General features: G+C 32.0%; 2 protein-coding genes across 4 annotated transcripts in view; one reads left to right on the top strand and one right to left on the bottom strand.

The window, feature by feature from the left end:
* LOC143063015 (endoprotease bli-4-like) overlaps positions 1-8,880 on the bottom strand; it is a 37,789-nt gene extending 28,909 nt beyond the window's left edge. For 2 of the 3 annotated variants that reach the window (XM_076234917.1, XM_076234919.1), the window contains exons 1-4: positions 8,807-8,880; positions 2,433-2,619; positions 1,883-1,901; positions 201-266 (exon numbers count right to left, since the gene is read on the bottom strand). In XM_076234917.1, coding sequence (XP_076091032.1) covers positions 201-266; positions 1,883-1,901; positions 2,433-2,491 — 144 coding nt within the window. In that variant the 5' untranslated portion in view covers positions 2,492-2,619; positions 8,807-8,880. Of the gene's footprint in view, positions 1-200; positions 267-1,882; positions 1,902-2,432; positions 2,620-8,483; positions 8,505-8,806 lie in introns of those variants that run through there. The other variant, XM_076234918.1, reaches the window with a different exon arrangement.
* Positions 1-21,923, top strand: part of LOC143063020 (aspartate--tRNA ligase, cytoplasmic-like) — a 210,324-nt gene that overhangs the window by 129,996 nt on the left and 58,405 nt on the right. The window lies entirely within an intron of this gene.

The raw sequence follows: 21,923 nt of genomic DNA, 5'->3' as shown, positions 1-21,923 counted from the left end.
TTTTTTTAATTGGCAGACAGGAACCTTTTTATGTTGTGTTTCTGTTGTGTCGTAGTTCTCCTCTTATATTTGATTTGTTTTTCTCAGTTTAAGTTTGTAACCCGGATTTTTTTTTCAATCGATATATGAATTTCGAACAGCGGTATACTACTGTTGTTTTTATTTATCCCCACGAGGTTCCATGGGGATAACATACTTACCAGGTACCACTCTAAAGGCCATAATTCGTCTTTAATATAAGTTGCACATGTATCGGCCATAACATACTGAAACAATAATAATTATAATAATGATGATATTGAAATAATAGTGACATTGTTAAATTGCTGGGTCTTCCAAATGCACCACGAAACCGGTTTCTAAATCATAAACATATATTTTATCAGCAATCAAAGCCGGGCTTCAAAGTTATTGTGAAACTGCCTATTCTAGAGGTGGCGTGAACCAGATATGGATACTAAAAAATTCCAAAGTTCGTTTAGAGTACATACAATCTAAGAGTCTCTCGTCTTCCGATAGTATTAAAACATTTGACTTTTCTACACTTTACACAAGCATATCCCATTCCAAACTAAAAGACAAATTGAAAGAGTGGTATTGCTTTGCTTCATAAAAATAAATGTTCATCGTAGAAACAAGTATCTTGTTTTGGGGAGGGATAAATCCTACTTTTTAAAGAATAACTCTGATTCAAACAAAAATTTCTTTAAAACTGACATTGGAGGACGTGTTTTCAACAGACTGTCGGCATTCCATTGGGAACAAATTGTTCTTGCCGATTTGTTCCTTTATCATTATGAGGTTGACTTCATACAGAAACTTCTTAGGAAGAAAGATAAGAAGTTAGCAATATCATTTAACTTTACGTTGCGCTATATAGATGAGGTTCTCTCACTAAATAGTTCAAAATTGGACGCCTATGTTGAACTAATCTATCCCATCGAACTGGAGAAAAAGGACACAACAGATAGACTCAAGTCAGCCTCATATCTTTACCTACTTCTAGAAATTGACAATGAGAGTTGGTCGAAAATAACACTTTACGACAAAAGAGATGATTTCAGCTTCCTAATTGTGAACTTTCCATTTCTATGAGTAACTTTCCAGCAGTGCCTGCATACGGAGTATATATCTCCCCATTGATATGATATTCCCGGGCTTTTATTTCCTATCATGATTTACTTGATAGAGGGTTGCTGCTCACTGGGAAGCTATAAAACCAAGAGTTCCAAAAAAGGTCAAGATGAAATCATCACTTAGTACATTTTACAGACGCCATCACGAGTTGGTTGACCGTTATGCAATAACCGTTTTACAGGTGATACGGACATGTTCTTTATGTCGTAACTACAATCCACTTCCCTTTTCACTACGAATGTGACCTACCGAATTATACTATTTACTGGGTTTGTAATGACATGAGCAACACGACGGGTGCCACATGTAGAGCAGGATCTGCTTACCCTTCCGGAGCACCTGATATTACCCCCAGTTTTGGTGGGGTTCGTGATGCTTAGTATTTAGTTTTCAATTGTGTTTTGTGTACTTTTATTTGTCTGTTTGTCTTTTTTTTTTAACCATGGCGTTGTCATTTTATTTTCAATGTATGAGTTTAAATGTCCCTCTGGTATCTTTGGCCCCTCTTTTATAGATGAAAATTTGTTTAATTCACCAAACGTTCTATTTATCTGTTAAAGAATTATCGATTGAAGGCCAAAGCAATTATGAATTTGGAATTCACTTTAAATGAAGTTCCGATACGGTTCATTTCTTAGTATAAGTTGAGGTTCACGTGTAATGTCATCATTTAGAGGCATCTACTTCTTTTGCGATAAATTTCGATCCTTCCTTTATCATTTCCAATACGTTTTAAGTATCTTACCTGCCATTCTTGATTAGTCCTGTAATTATATAAAAACGAATAAATAAATATCAGCTATATCATATATCTAACCAATGTAAATATTCGGTATGCTTCACAGCGAAAAACAATAACTATATATTGTGGCTGTAATTACCAGCAGTCCTTTTATTTGACATGAAATATCATTGATAAGTTTGGGTGGTTTTTTTTTAAATATTGAGAGTTTTCTACCGCCAGGTTTAGATTGACATATTGGCAGACCTTTGTTTATTTTTTTATATTTTTCAGTTTTTAATGCATGTCCAATTCGTATTTGATTTATCCTTTTAACTATTTTGGTTCGAGCGCCGCTTAGGATTTAGATGTTGATGAAAAGTACGTTTGTATTGCTAAATTACAACCCTTTGTTTATTTCTGTCTATTTTTCTACGAGAAATGCAAAATGTGAATGTATTTGATAGTATTTACCATACTTTTCATCGCCCATGAACAGTTGTACATAAATGTCAGTAAAACAAATCAGATTAAAACATATATATTTATAAAAGTAAGTTAAAATTGCACTTACAAACTGCACAAATAAACAGTAATAATCCATGTCTTTCCACCTGAGAAAATTATTTCCATATGGGATTTGTTTCAGTGCAATGAATGACTGTAAATTGTGTTTCTTCAGGCATTAAGACATTTTTCAGAAAAAGAAACCAGGAGATGCTGTGAACGATCACCAGCCTTTTTGTTTGTGCTAACCTATCCTAAAACATGCAAAATAAGACATAAAACTATTGAATTATAAATATTTACTTTATACTAACGTTTAAAAAATTTAAAAGAATAGTGTGTTTCTGAAACCTTTTATTTCATAGTTTTCTGATTTCTCTCATTATAAGATATAACGTTAATGCTATAAATATGGAGATATGTTCGGAGCCTGTAACCCTTTTTTTTCTATTTTATTTTTTTCTGAAAACCTGATATATCATGATTTTATTTATAAATAAATATCATTTGTTTTTAATTCCTATAAAAAGAACACTGTTTAACGAATAAAATTGAAAAACAAATGCGCTGTTTTCGTAGAAAATCTTTTCACAGAAGAAAAAATCCTCCTAGAATGAAACTACTTTTAACCTATTCAATCACATAAAATTTATCTGACTCTAATAAAGTAATAGCCATTTTCTGCAATGTAAAAGCCTACTGGTAATATGATATGTCTCTAAAGGAAAGCGAAATAAGACAATGCTCTTTTATGGACAAAGTGTTATACTCTTGGAAATTGACGGAATAGTTTGTATAGTACAAAATATATGTCGGGATTATGTCAATGTTCTAAATGTGTATTGAGTTTCTCCTTTTTGGTCTGTAAAGCACAATATTAAAGTAATAACAAATGTATATCAAGGAAAAATGATGATAATGTGCTTTTATCGCTATTTTGTGCATTTTTCCTTTGATCTTTTTTTGTGATAATTTTCATATCATGCTACTCGCTTGATATGGAAAATTATCGCTAGAAACTAAGCATGCACGTGGCGTTGCTAACGAAATTGACATGAAATTGACATGAAATTGACAACGTCATCATAGGTAAAATAGCGATAAAAAGATTATCAGTGTTCATCTCAACTCGATTGCCTTTCTCGCTTTCGCCGACCCGGTTCAAGCGAGAAAAACAATCTCGTTGAGATGACCACCGATAATCTATAAATATATCTATTGTATGATTTATAGGGTAAATTAACATTTCAAATGAATCCTCAGTCCAGTTTGTTCTGATATATTTGAAGCTCATTAAAATATTCATAGAGATTTTCTTGTATTAAAAAATCGGGTTTTAATATAAGTTTTATAGGAGCTGTTCGCTTTCAAATAAACACTGTAATCATAAGTTTCATGATATGCCAAAGACACCACAAATTATGATCAGTTGTTAATGACCATTATACCTACCTTGTGTACAATAATATAAGTATGTGCATGCAGTGGGACTGTTCTTATACACATGAGGTTACATGTTAAACCATATGCATACAATACATGCAATATTTGCTTAGAGAGTCTTACAATTAAATTTACAACATTAATGGAACCATTTTTACTGCACCAGATGCATATTTGACAATTAATGTATTTAAAGTGATGCTGTTGGTAAAATTCTTAGAACCAACATTACAGAGCTGATAAATAAAAAAAGACCAAAAGTAAAGTTAAAGAGAAGGAATATGGGTTATGCATGAAAGAGAACCATTACTTCATAATCTAAAATGCCTTTCAAAATAGGATATGCCAGCATTTGTTATGACTTGGCGCCATTTGTCGTCCTTCCACGTTATTATAAATCAACTCCTATACTCCATGACTAATGAGTAGCTTATATATGCCCTCTTAAAATGAGACATCGTATATATGTAAATTAAATTGTTTTATAACCACATAACTTGCTCTATCGCGCTAACGTATAGAATTGTAATAACTGTAAATATAGACAATGCAATTATCCATAGGAACTCCTTTTACGGCTAAAATGAACCGATTTTAAACAGAAGTTTGGTAAAATATGTATCCTAGAATTGCTCATATGCACTACTTTTGTTTTTAAAGGTAAAATATATAGGGCTGTGTGGCATGTTTTCAACATTTATATGTCCCCAACTTCTAAGAGTTTAAAATTATACTACGATTCTGTACCGCCCCTCCCTTCATTTTAGGTCCTATTCAGAATTCAAGGCGGCAACTTTTTATGTTTATGTATACTGTTAACATTCCAAAGGTTATGTCTCTATAAGCAACACAGAAATCATATCTGGGAACCAGTACGTAAACAAAACAAAATATCTCTGAATATTTTACATCTCCACAAAAGAGGCATTGTTTGTCAAACAGCTGTATTTGCAAAGTGTAACCTGTAGGACCTTAATTGGAATAAAAACATAATAAGCTTTGTTTTTAATCTAAATATAAATATTCACCGTTTTACATTGCATTTTTGTCGAAAAATATACACACCCACCTGATTTTTTTTTGTAAACATGATAATCATCAAAGCATCGACGGTTCTGTAATCCAGCCATTGTTAGTTAGAGTATAGTAAGTTGAAACAAACATTACAACTTCGGATAAGAAATTTTAGTCCAAAATGTTTTAACTTGTTTGTAAACACTTTTAACAGAAAATAACAAAGTATATGTGAAAACAGACAACACAAGAATTGAGTTGTAGAATATAGAATTTATGATTTTCTTATTCCAGGCATATTGACCTAAGTCGTATTTGACAAAACGTTTTGGAATTTTGGGTCACCAATGTTCTTCAACTTTGTACTTGTTTTGCTTTTTCTACCTATTTTGATCTGACCGTCACTGATGAGTCTTATGTAGATGAAACGTGCGTCTGGTGTATTAAATTATAAGCCTGGTACATTTGATAAATATATGACATAATTTTCAATAATATTCCACAAAGTATTTTTCCTCTTTAAAATCACCCTTTTTTATCATGAAATAAATGTACTATATTAAGGTACTTCTAACAATCAAAGTAAGTGAAATCACTGATGGAAAAGCTGAAAGAGTTGTGTGAATAATTTCAAATCATACTCTCAGTTAATATGGGGATAAATAAACTCATCATAGATACCAGGACTAAATTTGGTATATACGCCAGACGCGCGTTTCGTCTACAAAAGACTCATCAGTGACGCTCGAATCCAAATAGTTTAAAAAAGCCAAATAAAGTACAAAGTTGAAGAGCATTGAGATCCAAAGATAAGGTAGCTGTTCGGTCAATATATTCCTAATTTAAATGCAAATAGCATGTCAAAAGATAACAGTTGTTAAAGTCATATGAAACGAGTGACTGGTGAAAAATAATGTTTATCTAATTCTTGAACCAATGCATGTATATATCATTAACTTAGTCTTCTGTGCACGATTTTATCATTTATTACGCAAAGGTATCGAATAATCGTCATTTTTTTTTCTCTCTGTTTGTTATGATGTGAAAATATGGCTGCTCATTACTTATCGTGTTTGAAGCAGAAGTTTACCGATTGTCACCTTATAGCAAACAATCAACAAAGAAAGCATGGATATTGAGCACGTGTTTAACATGTACAATCAGATAATAGTTTATTTCAGTGACAGATCCATGCGTATTGCGATCACCGGGTTTTTGCGAGGAGGGTCACGCTTATGTCAGTTTGCATACGGAAAATATGTCGGTAAATTGCTTCCTGGAATTACAAGCAATTACAAAAAGTAAACTTCTTCTAAAAGTGGACAAATAAAAGAATTTTCTTCAGAAAAAAGTATATGTACATAAGTTTAAGAATGAAAACTATCCATTTTGTTATATGCATCATATTTTTTTATTTGAGGTTTCATATGACTGTAATTAAAATTGTATATAAAATGTCTGTAAGCCAGTAAAACAAAGTTAGTTTTATGATATGTCTTCAACTTAGATTCCTGTACTATCTCGTAGTCCGGAGTGATCACATAGATCCAGGATGGCTAAATCAATCAAAATAATATCTTTACTCAAATTGGTCGACTTATTAGTATTCCATAATCTTAGACTCTACATTGAGGCTCTGACAATAATCAACCCGAACAGGTATTACGAATTATAGAGATTGCAGGACAAGAATTTGTTAGATTAAAACACTTTGTGCCTTGACAAAGTATGTATCCTTACATACATGTTGTCAAGCTAGTACTGAAAGTCAAACTTTGTTGATGTTTTAATTTTTTTCTGTGTTTTTAAAAGATTGTTTAAACAAATGACAATTTATGTCAACGTATCTTTACGAGATAAGAAATAGCTCTGTTCACTAGAATAGATAACTTAAGTATGCATTAAGTAATTTGTTAAAATGCAGGTTATCAGTTATCACTATGAACTATATTGTTGGTTCTTATACGTGTACGGATACGTTTGTTAAAAAACAAAAAAACCCAAATATATTGATTTAACGTTAACAAAAATATGTGTTTCCAGGATACACTGAATAATTGAAAGAATGGTTTTAACATTGCAAAGTATCTAGTGTATATAACCATACAATTTAGATTGTCGTCAGGTACCGGTAGCAATGAAATAAATTAAATATGTTTAAAGTCATATGAAATTTCAAAAATGATGCATATGTTTTTTTTTTATTTCTAAATGGCTAGTTTTTATCATAAAACTTATATACATCAACTTTGTTTAGAAGAAAATTATTTAATTTGTCCAAACGTTAACATCGCTCCGTCATCTGAATAAACCGTATATATCTTACTGTACATGTTATGCACGTGCTTACCTGAATATTGATGCTTCGTTGTTGATTGTTTACAAAGGTGTCATTCCGTAAACAACGGCTTCAAAACACGGCCATTACCACCTGTCATATTTTTTACAACAACACTGACTAAGTGAAATATTTGCATGTTTGCATTTGTATTCTTGTCTATCATTTTTTCTAATATTCTTTGTCTATATGCCTTTTTATATTTCTTTGTTACATATTTGTTTGTTTTTATAGTGGTTAAGATTATAACACAATGTTGACTGATACGTCCTCATTTTTGACATTTCTACCTATTTGGTCTGTTTGTTATGTTCACACGTCTTGTCAATATAATGGAATTTTAACCGACTGTCATACAAGTGAGGGTTTAGCTAGCTATAAAATCAGGTTTAATCCACCGTTTTATACAGAAGAAAATGTCTGTACTAAGTCGCGAATATTACAATTGTTATTCATTCGTTTGAAGTGTTTGAGCTTTTGATTTTACCATTTGATTACGGACTTTCCTCGTATTCGGTAGTTTTGCTATTCAACTTTTTCTTAATATTTTAGGTCACTTTCTCCGTATTTTGCTGATTTTTTATGTCATACTAACTAAAGATTTTTTTTTATATTATTATTCATTATAAACAGGTATATTCGAATATAATTCCTTTGTAAGTTTCGTCTGAAATCTTTTTATATTATATATAAAAGTAAATAAATGTTGAATGTGTCCATAGGGAGACAGCTAGCATTAAACATAATAAAGGGACATACCTCAAGAACTATAAAATTAACCCTTATAAAATTGCAACTTAAACTGAGTTAAGTGGTCATATGCTTTAGACGTACAGACGGACAAGGGTAAACTTATTGCCCCTTCCGATACGGCGGAGTCATAAAATCGTATTGTCATATTTGTAAACAATACAAAGAAGTAAATACTTTTGCTTAAGAAGGAAATCTGATAAAAGTTATGAAATTGATAAATTTTGAAAGGTAAGTACATATATATATTATGTATATGTCAGAAGAAAAATTTAAAAAGAAAAAAGATATCCGACACTCAAATGAATATTAACGGTACCGGACGTGCAGTTCGAATATAATGCCAGTCTCGTCAGTGATAATCGCGATTGCATGTTTAATCGCCTAAAACCTGATACAAACGTCGAAGAGCTGATAAAACAAAAAAGGTTCAAAAGTGTAGCCCAACCCGTGCAAGGATGTTAATTAATAGATTTGAAATACTTTTTTCATTTCCAAATCGAAGTAGAAGTGTTGCTTTACCATATCATTATTCTATCTTTTTTGGGGGGGATTTCAAATGACTAAACTTACCTTTAAAGAAGCTACTGTGATCGAGGACTTTTGTAATAATTCAAATGTAGTCTTTTTGCACCCTTTTTTATTTGTTTTCAAAGTTATCTATGACATCAAACAAAAACTAATCTTCTTTTTGTGTAAACACAGTTGATATCTAAGCGATACATGTACACATACACTGCAAGTTTTCAATGGTTAAAACCAATTCTAATTATCTAATAGAGGATATAAAAATGAATGTACAGCACCTATTGAAAATTAGTACAAATTTCATTAATGTATGTGTCTTGTGAAACTAATACATAAAGGTAAATAAAAGAGTAAATAAATGTTCAAACCTCCTGGTATGCTTGTCGATAGTTGTGACTGGTTGTTATCAGCAAATACATTAAACATTTACAGGTAGAAAGGCATAGTGTATCATATGGATTGGTTTATGTGTATTTGACGGATATAACTGTTGGGTCATTTGTAATATAGCTGTAAGAAAATTGAAAAAAAAATGTAGAAGGATCTAACTACAGCACAAACAACATTCCCCAAAAGACCAAAAAAGGTGAAAAGGTGTATTTTAACAAAACGCATTTGACTTATATATTATACAACTCGTCTAAACATCAACCAAACAATGTTAGATCTGTAAATTTCTTTCGCAAATTTTTTGTTCTTCCCTCGCCGGGATTCGAACCCATGCTACTAAGATATTGTGACACCAAAATCGCCTGCATTGTATCCGAGACATTCTAAACCACTCAACCACCTTGTCTTCATATACATATATATACATATATCAAAGTAAGTTTCTGAAAATAAACTAAGCATTTTTTTCTTTTTGAGAGTGAGAAGAATCAGGGACTTTCTATATTATACTTAGTATAGAAAGTCCCTGGCAGAATGTACAGTTTGGAGGTAATTTAATGATAGTTTAAAAACTTATTACATAATGAAAGCTTGTAATTCAGAATTAGTTTGTAATATTTAGATTGAAAATATATCTTATCGTAAAAATTATTATTATGGCAAAGGACCATACTACATTGATATGTTGCGACGTTATATATCGACTCCGCCATCATGTAAGATCTTGAAATACATATCGATTTGCAATAAGTGATGGCTGCATTCCTTTGAAGTTTTCTTTCTTAATGCGAATCCGTGTTAAAATCTGCATATTTATACCTTTGTATCCACCTCGATAGAAACTGACACATCTTAATTTTAATCTAACTGTAGCATTTCAAATGATGCATTGTCCTGGAAAAAAATGAGAGCATGCAACACATGTTTTATCTTTAGAAGAATTACGAGTGGACATGTGCAGATAGCAAAACAGAAAAAGATTTAGTCGATTTTCCTAACTTATGACATTTAGCATGTTTACAACAAAAACGCAATCTAACACTTTCTTCAACCTTATCAGGTTTATACAAGAATAAGAATAAGTATAAGAATATTTATTATTCCAATCAAGGGCCCTTGATGGGCAGCATAACATGTATACATAAAACAATACATCATGATTTGCACGTTTATAAAATACGTGAGACATGTTTCCAATGTTCATCCATCTGATGAGTTAAGCCTTTTTCAACTGATTTGTATTGTTCGTTCTTATGTTGTACTGTTATACCACTGTCCCAGGTTAGGGGCGGGTTGGGATCCCGCTAACATGTTTAACCCCGCCACATTCTGTTTGTATGTGCCTATCCCAAATCATGAGCCTGTAATATAGTGGTTGTCGTTTGTTTATGTGTTACATATTTGTTTTTCGTTCAAATTTTGTACTTAAATTATGCCGTTAGTTTTCTCGTTTGAATTGTTTTACATTGTCATTTCGGGGCCTTTTATAGCTGAATATGCGGTATGGGCTTTGCTCATTGTTGAAGGCCGTACGGTAACCTATAGTTGTAAATTTCTGTGTTATTTTGGTCTCTTGCGGGAATTGTCTAATTGACAATCATACCACGTCTTCTTTTTTTTTATATTAGAATAATGTTTTTAGGATCTAAACATCAATGTTGCACTGCAGAGAACAAAATAAGTGAAATATAAAAAATAAAGATGCGGTATGATTACCAATTATATATAGCAGTATTTAAAATGTAGATTAGGAAAACATACGATTAGATTGTGGTCGTTGTACATGCACCTGGAGATGACGCATTCTCAAAAAAATTTACGTGTCGTCCTAGTCATACATGTCATAGGTGTAAGGCTCGTAATCGATTATTTTTTAAAAAGTCAAATAGCAGTATCTAAATGTTTTACCAATGTCCGTGTGTTTGGTTTTAATTTTGATATTTTTTCTATGTAACTTCCAAAAATAAATATGCAAACAGTCTATAAAGTTGCGTAAAGATATGTTGAGAGACGATTAAAATTTACAAAGTTTGTGATTTTCCCTTTTTCGTACGTTTTAGGTGTTTAAAAGGATATTTGTCGGACAAAGCGGCATAACTCATAACTATTTTGGTGAAAACAAATGCATACAGTTACTATCTATGATTTTAAAACTGTGTAATGATGGTGGTTGAAAATAATAATTCATTTCGATTATTCGATATGTATTTATTTAATATGCAGATCGAATGCTTTTTGTCTCGCTTGACGGAGTCAAAAAAGCGAAACATAGGTATGCTGTTTCCGGCGTCGGCGTCGGCGGCGACGGCGGCGTCAACAATGTATTAGTTTGTGATTAGATATAGTTTATAGTAAACCACTAGTGGTAGGTCAAAGATAGTTGGTATGCAGTTGTGTATGTATTGGCACAACTCATTACAATGGAGATTATTTGGCCCCGTCCCCCTCAGTCATGGTCTATAATTTTTTACTTTTTTTCACTGTTTTTGCTTAGTTTTCGTGTATTAGTTTGTGATAAGGCCGGTTTATGGGGAATCCCTAGTGTTAAGTTAATGATAATTGGTATGCAGTTGTATTAGCAATGACATATCTCTTTTCCGTGGAAATTATTTGGCCCTGTCTCCTCAGTAATGGTCTATTGACTTTGATTTTTTTGCTTAGTTTTCACGTATTAGTTTGTGATTAGGTCGGTTTATGGTGAACTACTAAATTATGATAAGTCAATGGTATTTGGTATGACTTTACGCACGGTATTGGTGCCACTTATCGTCAAACTCCGGACAGTGATCGTTTCCGTTCCGGAACTGTTTTCCTTTACTCCATCATTAGTGTAGAGGGAAAACGGTAGTATTTAATTTTTCCCAGCATTAGGTTGGCCTTTTGTGTACCCAAGGCAGGTGAAGGAAGTCAAATTAGGAGCGCTGTGATTGGATGTAAGGGTACAATATATTTTTTATTTATCTATGAATAACTGCAGTGTGTATATTTACAATATAAATTTTAAAACCTATTGAAATATTTTCTAGAGAATTATTCGAAAAGACTTGCAAAATTTCATAAATTTGGTGCAAAATGACGGTGGGCATGGATAACATAAACAAGCTCCGTTGGAAGTTGGTCATGATACTATTTGGCTTTAATTTTTAAAACAGAGTAATAAAGTACTAACACAACATATAACTGTTTTATCCAGGTTTTTATCTTAAAAAGTGGTAAATTTAGAAAATGTTAACATTGTCGCCAATGGCAGAATAAATAGTACCGTTTTCCCTAGAGTAGTATTCGGGCCCGTATGCGGATCGGAACTGGAACTGCCGGGGAGTTTGACTTATCGTTACACGACGTTCCCTAATAAAACGACGATTTTGACGTTGTTCCACGGAAAGTTTCAAACGTTAACCTTATATTCTACTCATGTGAAAATACCGCTTAAAGTAAAGAGATGTTCGAAGTTGCTTCTTTATACGGTTTTATTTTTTCAAGCCGGTGCAAATGCAAAATTCCATTGAATGAAAACAATATTTTAGATACATGAACAATTTTTAATTTTTGCGAAGAATTGTCTGCAACAATAGCACAAAATGACAATTTGATGTCTTGTAAAATGATTTAAATATATAAAAAGAGGATCTGGTATGATTGCCAATGAGACAACTCTCAACAAAAGATCAAAATGACACAGAAACTAACAACTATAGGTCACTGTACGGCCTTCAACAATCAGTTAATTATATTTCTTAAAATTAAGCAATGCTCTCTCTGCCAGAAGACGTCTCCTATCTTTGCTAGTAAAATTGTAAATATTTCGTTTCTTGTTTCTGTCTCTTTTCACCAATTACACGTTTATATATGTTTGTTGTAATTTGGTAATTTTTCTCCCTCAATTAATATTCAAATGCTTCTTGATTTTTCTTTGATTATGTGAAAGATGTAGGTAGTATATCGCAAGCTATTTTTTCTTTTCATAATCTTATTTTATCAACACTTTTATCCTGGGACTATTATACTAACGTTAATATAAAAGTCCAAGAATTTGGTTTTATTTAATTTTTCTTAAACAGTGACTTATAATTACATTATAATTCATATTATTTATTTTAACGTATAAGTAAGTCCACAATCTTAACATCAATCAAAACGTTTTCTTTGATTAAATTTTTTAAATCAGGATTACTTTACCAGGCAAATAATTAAGAAAATTCATGTTATGTAGAAATTTACACATTTTGCACATAAATCAGGCCGTTAGTTTTCTCGTTTGAATTGTTTTACATTTGTCATTTCGGAGCTCAGTTTTCATAGATGACTATAAGGTATGGGTTTTGCTCATTGTTGTTTGCATATAGAAATTATTAATTGGTCTTATACGGCCGCATCTTCTACTTTATTGTGAAAATGGGAACCGTGATTTTTTTTTGTTTTTTCTTTCGGAAACATATTTTGCAAGCTATCCTTTCTTCTGATATTTTTTCACAAACTCAAGCTTCAAGAAAGGGTCGGCAATCAATACTATTTTTTTTTTTAATATTTGAAATTATAGAATTTGGCAAAGTATGGAAAACTTTTACACATACCAATACCTTAGCTACATCACAGATTACCAGCAGGTCGAAATCCGATTTTGAATAATACATTTTTTTTACTAGATGTGATTTTTTTAAGTAACTGCTATATGTCATATTTACATAGATTAGTGTTTTCTCAAGCGAACAACTATGGACCGTCAGGAATGCATTTCATGCATTTTTTATACTATACAATATGTTTGGTTCCGCGCTTCCATTTTCAACATATAACTGAGTATCGGTTTACACAAAATCTTCTTTGACATTCATCTGATTATTTTTATGTTTTCGGTTTCAATCTTTTTGGTTTCGTTTTTACATTGTTTTAAAAGTTTAATCAAAGTACTGAAGTACTGAACCTCGGATGACCGCAAGTTCTTGTGGATGGTCTCAGAAAAAAAATCACATTTCTATACCGGAAAACTGAGGTTTATGTACAGAGATATATTTTTTCTGAGACAAGTTCGTGCGTGGATGATGAATAAATTACAAGGAATTCAACTTCACTGCTTTAATATCTATTATATTGTGGTGATACAAATACGTATACTCTGGTTTGTTGTTATATATTATATTTATAATTGAATATAGTAGTTACATGTATGTATAATTTTCATCCAATTGTATATCATTCTATTCTACGATTCTAATAAAAGTGCAGTACAAGTGCATGGTGGACACTCTTCTATAACAATTCGATTTTTCCAATAGATTGGATTTGAGTAGACATTCATATTTTCCAAAAAAAAAAAACTTTCTTGTGATATTCGTCCGCATGCGTTACACAATTTTTCTGTACGTGTGCATTTTTCAAAGCATATAAATATTTGTAACGACATAATATTTTCGCATTTTTCAAAGCATATAAATATTTGTAACGACATAATATTTTCGTATTATAAATTTCAGAATCTGTTCTAATGAGTATTCATTGAAGAAGTGAATTTATAACAAGCGATAAGAAATGTTATTTTGCACTCGATGATAACCGCATATTTATACGATCGGTTACCAGTCAAAAACGAAAGTTAAATCTCTATGACAACAATACATCGGAATGCCCTCACGGTCATCGTGATGTAAAAATTAAAATCCAAGCTGTTTTGTGGCGTTCTGCGAAGAAAAAAAAAAGATCTACTTTACACCGCAGATTGATTGGTTGATTTTTTTTCTATAATGAGTTGGGAGTGTCTGTAAATTAATATACCTTGGAGCTAGCTGCTTCATGTTTGTGTGCCATCCATCATATATGTCGGACAACTACTCTCTCACTCTCTCTCTTTCGTTCTTTCTCAAATTATGGTAAAAGAAAAATTTCAATTTCAATATACTAGTTTCATCACATGCCTATGTACCAGGTACAATACTTCTAAATGTAATAACCTTATTTTTCAAACACATATTGCTAGGTAGATGACTAGGAATTGTTCTACTCACAGTAGATAAAAAAAAATGATCGTTAGCTATACTGAAATATTTATGACACAAGTATTTCTCTGATAAAAAGTTTTGTTAAATGAGTCGATGCGACAAAAAAAATGATTGCACGTTTTACTGAAATGTTTACGATTAAGGTGTACTTTTTCTTATAAATTTTTTGTGAGAATTTCCATTCATGTGTTTAGCTTCGAATCTTTTGATAGCAACGCTAGGAATTACAGATATATATCTGGCTTAGGAGGATAATTAAGAAGATCTCACTTTTGATCGCATTTTCTTTTTCAATGTATCTTGCTTTTATAAAGTGGGATTGTGGTCATTAGTAAGTTATCTCTTTGTTATACCTCCGGGTCTTTGTCTTTATGACGTATCCGAGTTAAATATTTCGACATCTTATATCCTTGAAACAATGCAGATCTATATGATAATGCTTACACATATTAAACGAGAACTTTATTTTATATAGATCAGACCACATCATGAAATTATTTTATGCCAAATATGCAAAAAAATTCGTATACAGTTTAACGTTATTATAACGCAAACGTCAAATTACGGTTACGGGGACATTTCATTGGACATCTTAGATCCTTTCGGATTTTTTAACTGCAACTCAAACAAAAGTACATATCATATCATTTTAAAGGAAATTAAATGTATTTTCCATTCATATCAGTTAACAGGTGTTAAAAAATTGAGATATAGTAGAATTTCGTTTGATAAAAAGCTTCTGAATTATTCTTTGTGTTATTTTGTCAATCGGGACATTTTATTGGACACGGGGAAAATGACGATATTTTTAAAATAAGACCGCAGTTACTTAATTATGTCTTCAGATAGCTTCTTCGGGACATGTATAATTTTTCTGATATTATTAAAATCCATTTTCGTCCGTAATATCTTATGAAAGTGAAGACAGAAAAAAAAATTACGGGTTGAGCTGCTAATTGGGACATTTTTTCTCTTTTTTATTTAAACTCTTTTGACGATCTTCCTTCCCTTAAAGTTAAAAACATCTGTTACTTCATTTTAAGTTAAATGTATACAAAACAATTGCAAAATTTTTAACCATTCTACTTACTAATGAATCCGCACTGGGATTTTAAAGACTCACATAAAACAAAATTGTAACAGCGGGACACCCTTGAAATGACGTTATAGGCATCGAAATGAGCAAAGTTTTTCATTAAAAAATAGACAAAGCACAAAATCATCTATGTTATTGATTTCTGTAGTTTATTTCCTTTCGAATGATATGCATAACATGGATATTTATTGTATAGGATAAGAGCTTGAATTTGAATAACCCGCCTTCTAACCCATATTTCCAAAGTGACACCAATATCGTGCGCAACGTCATTGCAGTTGTATTAGCGTTGGCAAATCTCATTTCCATGGAGATTGTTTAGCCATGTATCTTTAGTCATGGTTCACTGACTGAATATTTGCAAAACTTACATGTTAAAGTGTGGTCATTTTAATTTCAAATATTACATTATTGTCTTGCTTCAAAGGAAATCCTATATTTTGAAGTGACAGTAACTGATCTTTAATTATGTTACAAGAACATATCCACATTTGCATTGTTGATATTACAAAAAAGCGAGACATTATTATTGGCATATCTCTGTGATAACAGTTTATTATAAATTTAAATTTATTTTGTTATTCAATTTTATACCTTTAAAAAATTTAGTTCAAATTCCTATATGACAAAAAATAGTTAAACCAAGAATTAAAGTTGCGTGTCAGAGGGGTTCTCGGTATTGCTGTGTCTCCGCAACTTGACGGAGGGACGACGCCCGTCTTCACAATAATATATAAACGTAAAGCCTTTTACTCATTTTTTTTTTCTAATTTTCTAGTTTTTATCTTTGTTGCAAAATGCCATGTCAAAGGACAAAAATTCATATTAACTAAAACAAACGTGTGAAAATGGTCCGGTAAGGGCCGATTTTGGCCCAAAATTTCAAATTCATCTACCGAAAGATTTTAGACACTTTTTAAACACTTAATGTGCATTGTATTGTCAAAAACAGCCATTATTTATGAAGCAGAAGCATTCTACTTTCCAATAAATAGCTTCAAGATTACATTTTCACAATTTTGTAAACTGCTATATTTTTGGGCCAAAAAGGGGTCTTACTGAACCTACTCCTTTAGTAAGATAGCAACCAATGCTTCAGTTGTTGAGATGCTTTACCACAAATATTTTAATGTCACAGTGGTGGTTTAAATAAACTTTTTTAGGTTGATAAATTGCTTCAAATTTTTCAGGATTTGCCTGCATACAATTAAATGTAAACCAATTAAACTAGCACTTTCTCTTTCAAGTAAACATAAAAAAAATATATCAAAATCGTTGTCATGATAACAGAGTATTATCGCTAGCATAGTTAAATAGTTGTTTTTATGTTCAATACAATAACTTATATCATTCTTAAACATTTTAAATAATACAGATCCGAGGATTGAACCTTGGTGTTCCCTTTTCCGGATGTTAGTCCGACTGCTGAGTTCTCCTTGAAGTTTTAGTTGTTGCCTAACAATCTGTAAGATAATTTTGACGTATTTCACTGATTTTGAAGAAAAACAATATAGGCAGATAATTTACTTAAGAGAATGTCATGTGGTAGACGGTCAAAAGCTTTCGAAAGATCCATAAGTATTGCTGGCCCATTAATCTCGTGTGCGAGATTTTTTTCGCTGAGTTGAAGATCCATTGGTGGCCTTTGGCTGTTTTCGGCTCTTTGGTCTGAATATTGTCTCTTTGACAGATTCCCCGTTTCCATTCTGAATTTTAGTACTGCGAAATAAATTCAAAAATATTCTTAGTCCCATGTACTCGGTTCTAAAGATCGTTTTTAAAGGAGAAATGCGACATATTTTAATACTGCATGGTAAAATATTTTTAGAATAGAAATTGGCATTGTATCGATTATTTCAATATTGAGGATGGAAAAAGGGAATGTGTAAAAGAGATAAAAAAAAAAACAATCCCAAACAAAGAGCAGAAACAGACGAAATGCACCAGTGGGTCTTCAACACAGCGAGAAAATACCGGGGACCGCCGGACCCTGAAAATGTGTACTAGTTCGGAGTAAATGAACATCACACTAAACTCCGAAACATATAATAGATCTATATACAAATAAACCAAAATTTGAAAAAAATATACAAGACATGCAAAAGCCAGCGCAAAATGCGGGGTTAACATGGTTAACATGTTTATCTAAATCTCAAACCTCCCCTATGCCTCTAGACAGTGTAGAATAAACAAACACATATAGCATTACACACGTCAAAACTCATTTTAAAATAAATCAAAAACCGATGTCACTGAAGTCTACGATAAACAGAAGAAACTAAACAAACAACAATAATTCATACATTAACATAGGGCTACTAGCAGTTACTGGCATGCTAGCTCCAGACTTCAATTAAACCGATTGAAGGATTAATTAAAGCTTCATCATATCATGTGGACACCAAGCACAATCCCTCACAATAGGGGTTTATTTGCCATCATTAAATAAACAGGAACATTACACAAATTATGCATGCCAACAACTGGGGTTTAGATTTTTCAAAGCAAAGACAATATTCAGCGATCGAGAATGGTCAATCAATAAGAGTAATTCCAAAAAAAAAATCGCCTTTAATGATAGGACAACAGAACTGTATCGTAACTATTACCCTTCTGAATAAGTATATTTAAAGGTATGGTTAGCTTTTGAGGTGAATTACGACATTTCTGTTCTTTGTATAGAACCTGATACTTTAGTAGTCTCAGATAGAACATAACCATACTGAAAGAAATAAAAAATTTGAACATATTCAAATATATGACACAAGGTACTTAACTCGCTTAAAACTTAACTTTTTATATTAAGTATATAGGGGGGATGGATTCTGATACAAGTGCTAACTGTGAGCATGGTGAGTTTCTCCAAGTTTGAACGAATTATTGACACTCCAAAATGATTAAATCCGTTATTTTCAAAGGCCTTATTTGAATAATTTATTTCCAGTTTGTTTTATTGTACCAAGTGTTCTAGTATTAGATTATATATAGTTAAGGTGAGGGGGGCACTCATAGGCGGATCCAGGGGGGAATGGGGGCCCAGGCCACCCCTTTCGTGGGAAAAATTTGGTTGATTATATAGCGAATCATTGAAGCATGACTGGAGCGGGCCCCCCTTTAGGTCAGTCAGCGCCCCCCCCCCTCCCCCTTAGGAAAAGTTCTGGATCCGCCACTGGCACTTCAATGGGCCCTTCAATACTTAACTAATATAATAGGGGGTACGTGTCGCCGGGATTTGTCGACCTTATCATATATTCTGATAGTTTTTCCCACCTATTCCCGTATAGAATAGAATATATTCATAAATTGATGATGAAATGAATGGTAATATATTTTTTTTTTATTATATATATGATGCAATATTTTATTAGTGAGGCGAAAAAAATCCGCCTAATTTAGGGGTAAATTCGGTAAATAAATATACGTCATCAGGGACCGCCCATTTAGGGGAGAGCTTTCTGTCTAAAAGTGAAGACATGTGCTCTTCTGATTGGTAGATAATGTTTGTAATAAATATTTTTTGGTAGATGGATCAAAACTAGAGTTGAAAAAAAATAAAAAATAAATGCTGAATGCACTAATTTTTTTCCCTACAGGGTTGAAAAGTAATGGGGGTCAGTATAGGAATTCAGTGCGAATCTACATTGTTTGTAAACAAGGCCATGTGAATGCCCAAAAATGCCGCATGACCCTATGTTTTTATTGTTGCAAAAGATAGGGCTACATTTGTACTTTCATGAATGATATATGAAAGTTTTTAATTTCTAAAGGTAAATCAGGTATAAATTTATTTCCAAACATAGATTAGCATTAAAGTCAATGGGAGATTTTTTACTGAATTTACCCCTATAGGAAAATATGCACTTTTTCACTGTACTTGTCCAAGGCCACACAACAATCACAAAACTCATTTCCTGTAAATGTAAATGTAATGGAAGAATTTTGGAACCATTTGAAGTTGTTTTGTACACAAATTTTTATCTTTAACTGCGGCTATACAGGATGCACTTAGTTTACTGTGAGAGAAGCATGGAGTATATGGTAAAAATCAGTTTGTGTGTCCAGATTGAAAGAAACAATAGAAATTACACTTGAGAGTTATGATATCAATGAAAGGCATAAATATTCTCCCCATTTACATCACATTTTGCACATATTTCTCCTCACAATGTATAAAATTATATGAAAGAAATGGATTACCTCCCTTTGACATAGTGTTGTTTTTTTTAGCTGTGTTCCCCATGTTAAGTTGTAGAACAAGTGGTAAATAAGCACTTTTCTAGTATTTTAACACTCCAATAATCTGACCGCATGAAGGTATTCATCTATTTTTACATAAGGCATTGCGTTTCTTTATTTAAAGAATATACTAGACAACTTTTCATGATTACATGTCCTTCATCTATGAAACAAGTGTTGAAATGTTTGTAATTGGATTTTTATGTTAAATAATTGCTTTTAAATATTCTAAATTGTTACTTCAATCTCCCAAATGTAAAGTTTGGTCATACCTAATCTTATTTTTTCATATTTGGCACTTTTTTCTACTTCAGTTCTGGCTGTCTAGTTTTGGCGAAGAACCCATCCTGATGTTGGGGTAACAGGAATTTCTGCACAGTGATTGTCAATGACATTTTGTGAAATTTACAAGTAATTAAAACACAGATTTAGTATAATGAAACATAATTGTTGTTTTATTTGGTATGAAACTGCTTAAAAAAGCCTTTCAAAAGTCTTTCTGTGGTTTTTTCATGGTATTTAATCAAAAACCTCCATATAAGGAAAAAACTAACTTAGAGTACACCAAGACTTTAGTTTCTAGATGTACTTGCAATACTGGTCAAAGCAAACACAGAAAACAATTCATATTTATTAAACATAGTATTTTACACCATTCTTTTAAAAACAGTCAATGCGCAACTTTATATACCAAATATACCTTGGCCGCAGTATGGGCTATAGTATAAATTTTGCTCTATCTTTACAAATTGAGCATTTATGAAGGTTGTATTGAAACTGGAACTTGAAAATTGGAAACATTACATGTTTATTACAAAAAAAGTTGGAAAAGAAGTAAAAAAATCTCTTATATATAGGGGTAAATTCGGTAAATAAATATACGTCATCAGGGACCGCCCATTTAGGGGAGAGCTTTCTGTCTAAAAGTGAAGACATGTGCTCTTCTGATTGGTAGATAATGTTTGTAATAAATATTTTTTGGTAGATGGATCAAAACTAGAGTTGAAAAAAAATAAAAAATAAATGCTGAATGCACTAATTTTTTTCCCTACAGGGTTGAAAAGTAATGGGGGTCAGTATAGGAATTCAGTGCGAATCTACATTGTTTGTAAACAAGGCCATGTGAATGCCCAAAAATGCCGCATGACCCTATGTTTTTATTGTTGCAAAAGATAGGGCTACATTTGTACTTTCATGAATGATATATGAAAGTTTTTAATTTCTAAAGGTAAATCAGGTATAAATTTATTTCCAAACATAGATTAGCATTAAAGTCAATGGGAGATTTTTTACTGAATTTACCCCTATAGGAAAATATGCACTTTTTCACTGTACTTGTCCAAGGCCACACAACAATCACAAAACTCATTTCCTGTAAATGTAAATGTAATGGAAGAATTTTGGAACCATTTGAAGTTGTTTTGTACACAAATTTTTATCTTTAACTGCGGCTATACAGGATGCACTTAGTTTACTGTGAGAGAAGCATGGAGTATATGGTAAAAATCAGTTTGTGTGTCCAGATTGAAAGAAACAATAGAAATTACACTTGAGAGTTATGATATCAATGAAAGGCATAAATATTCTCCCCATTTACATCACATTTTGCACATATTTCTCCTCACAATGTATAAAATTATATGAAAGAAATGGATTACCTCCCTTTGACATAGTGTTGTTTTTTTTAGCTGTGTTCCCCATGTTAAGTTGTAGAACAAGTGGTAAATAAGCACTTTTCTAGTATTTTAACACTCCAATAATCTGACC

This window comes from Mytilus galloprovincialis, chromosome 2 (assembly GCF_965363235.1).
Source record: "Mytilus galloprovincialis chromosome 2, xbMytGall1.hap1.1, whole genome shotgun sequence".
NCBI classification, from domain to species: domain Eukaryota; kingdom Metazoa; phylum Mollusca; class Bivalvia; order Mytilida; family Mytilidae; genus Mytilus; species Mytilus galloprovincialis.
This window is presented reverse-complemented; position numbering and strand designations above follow the sequence as displayed.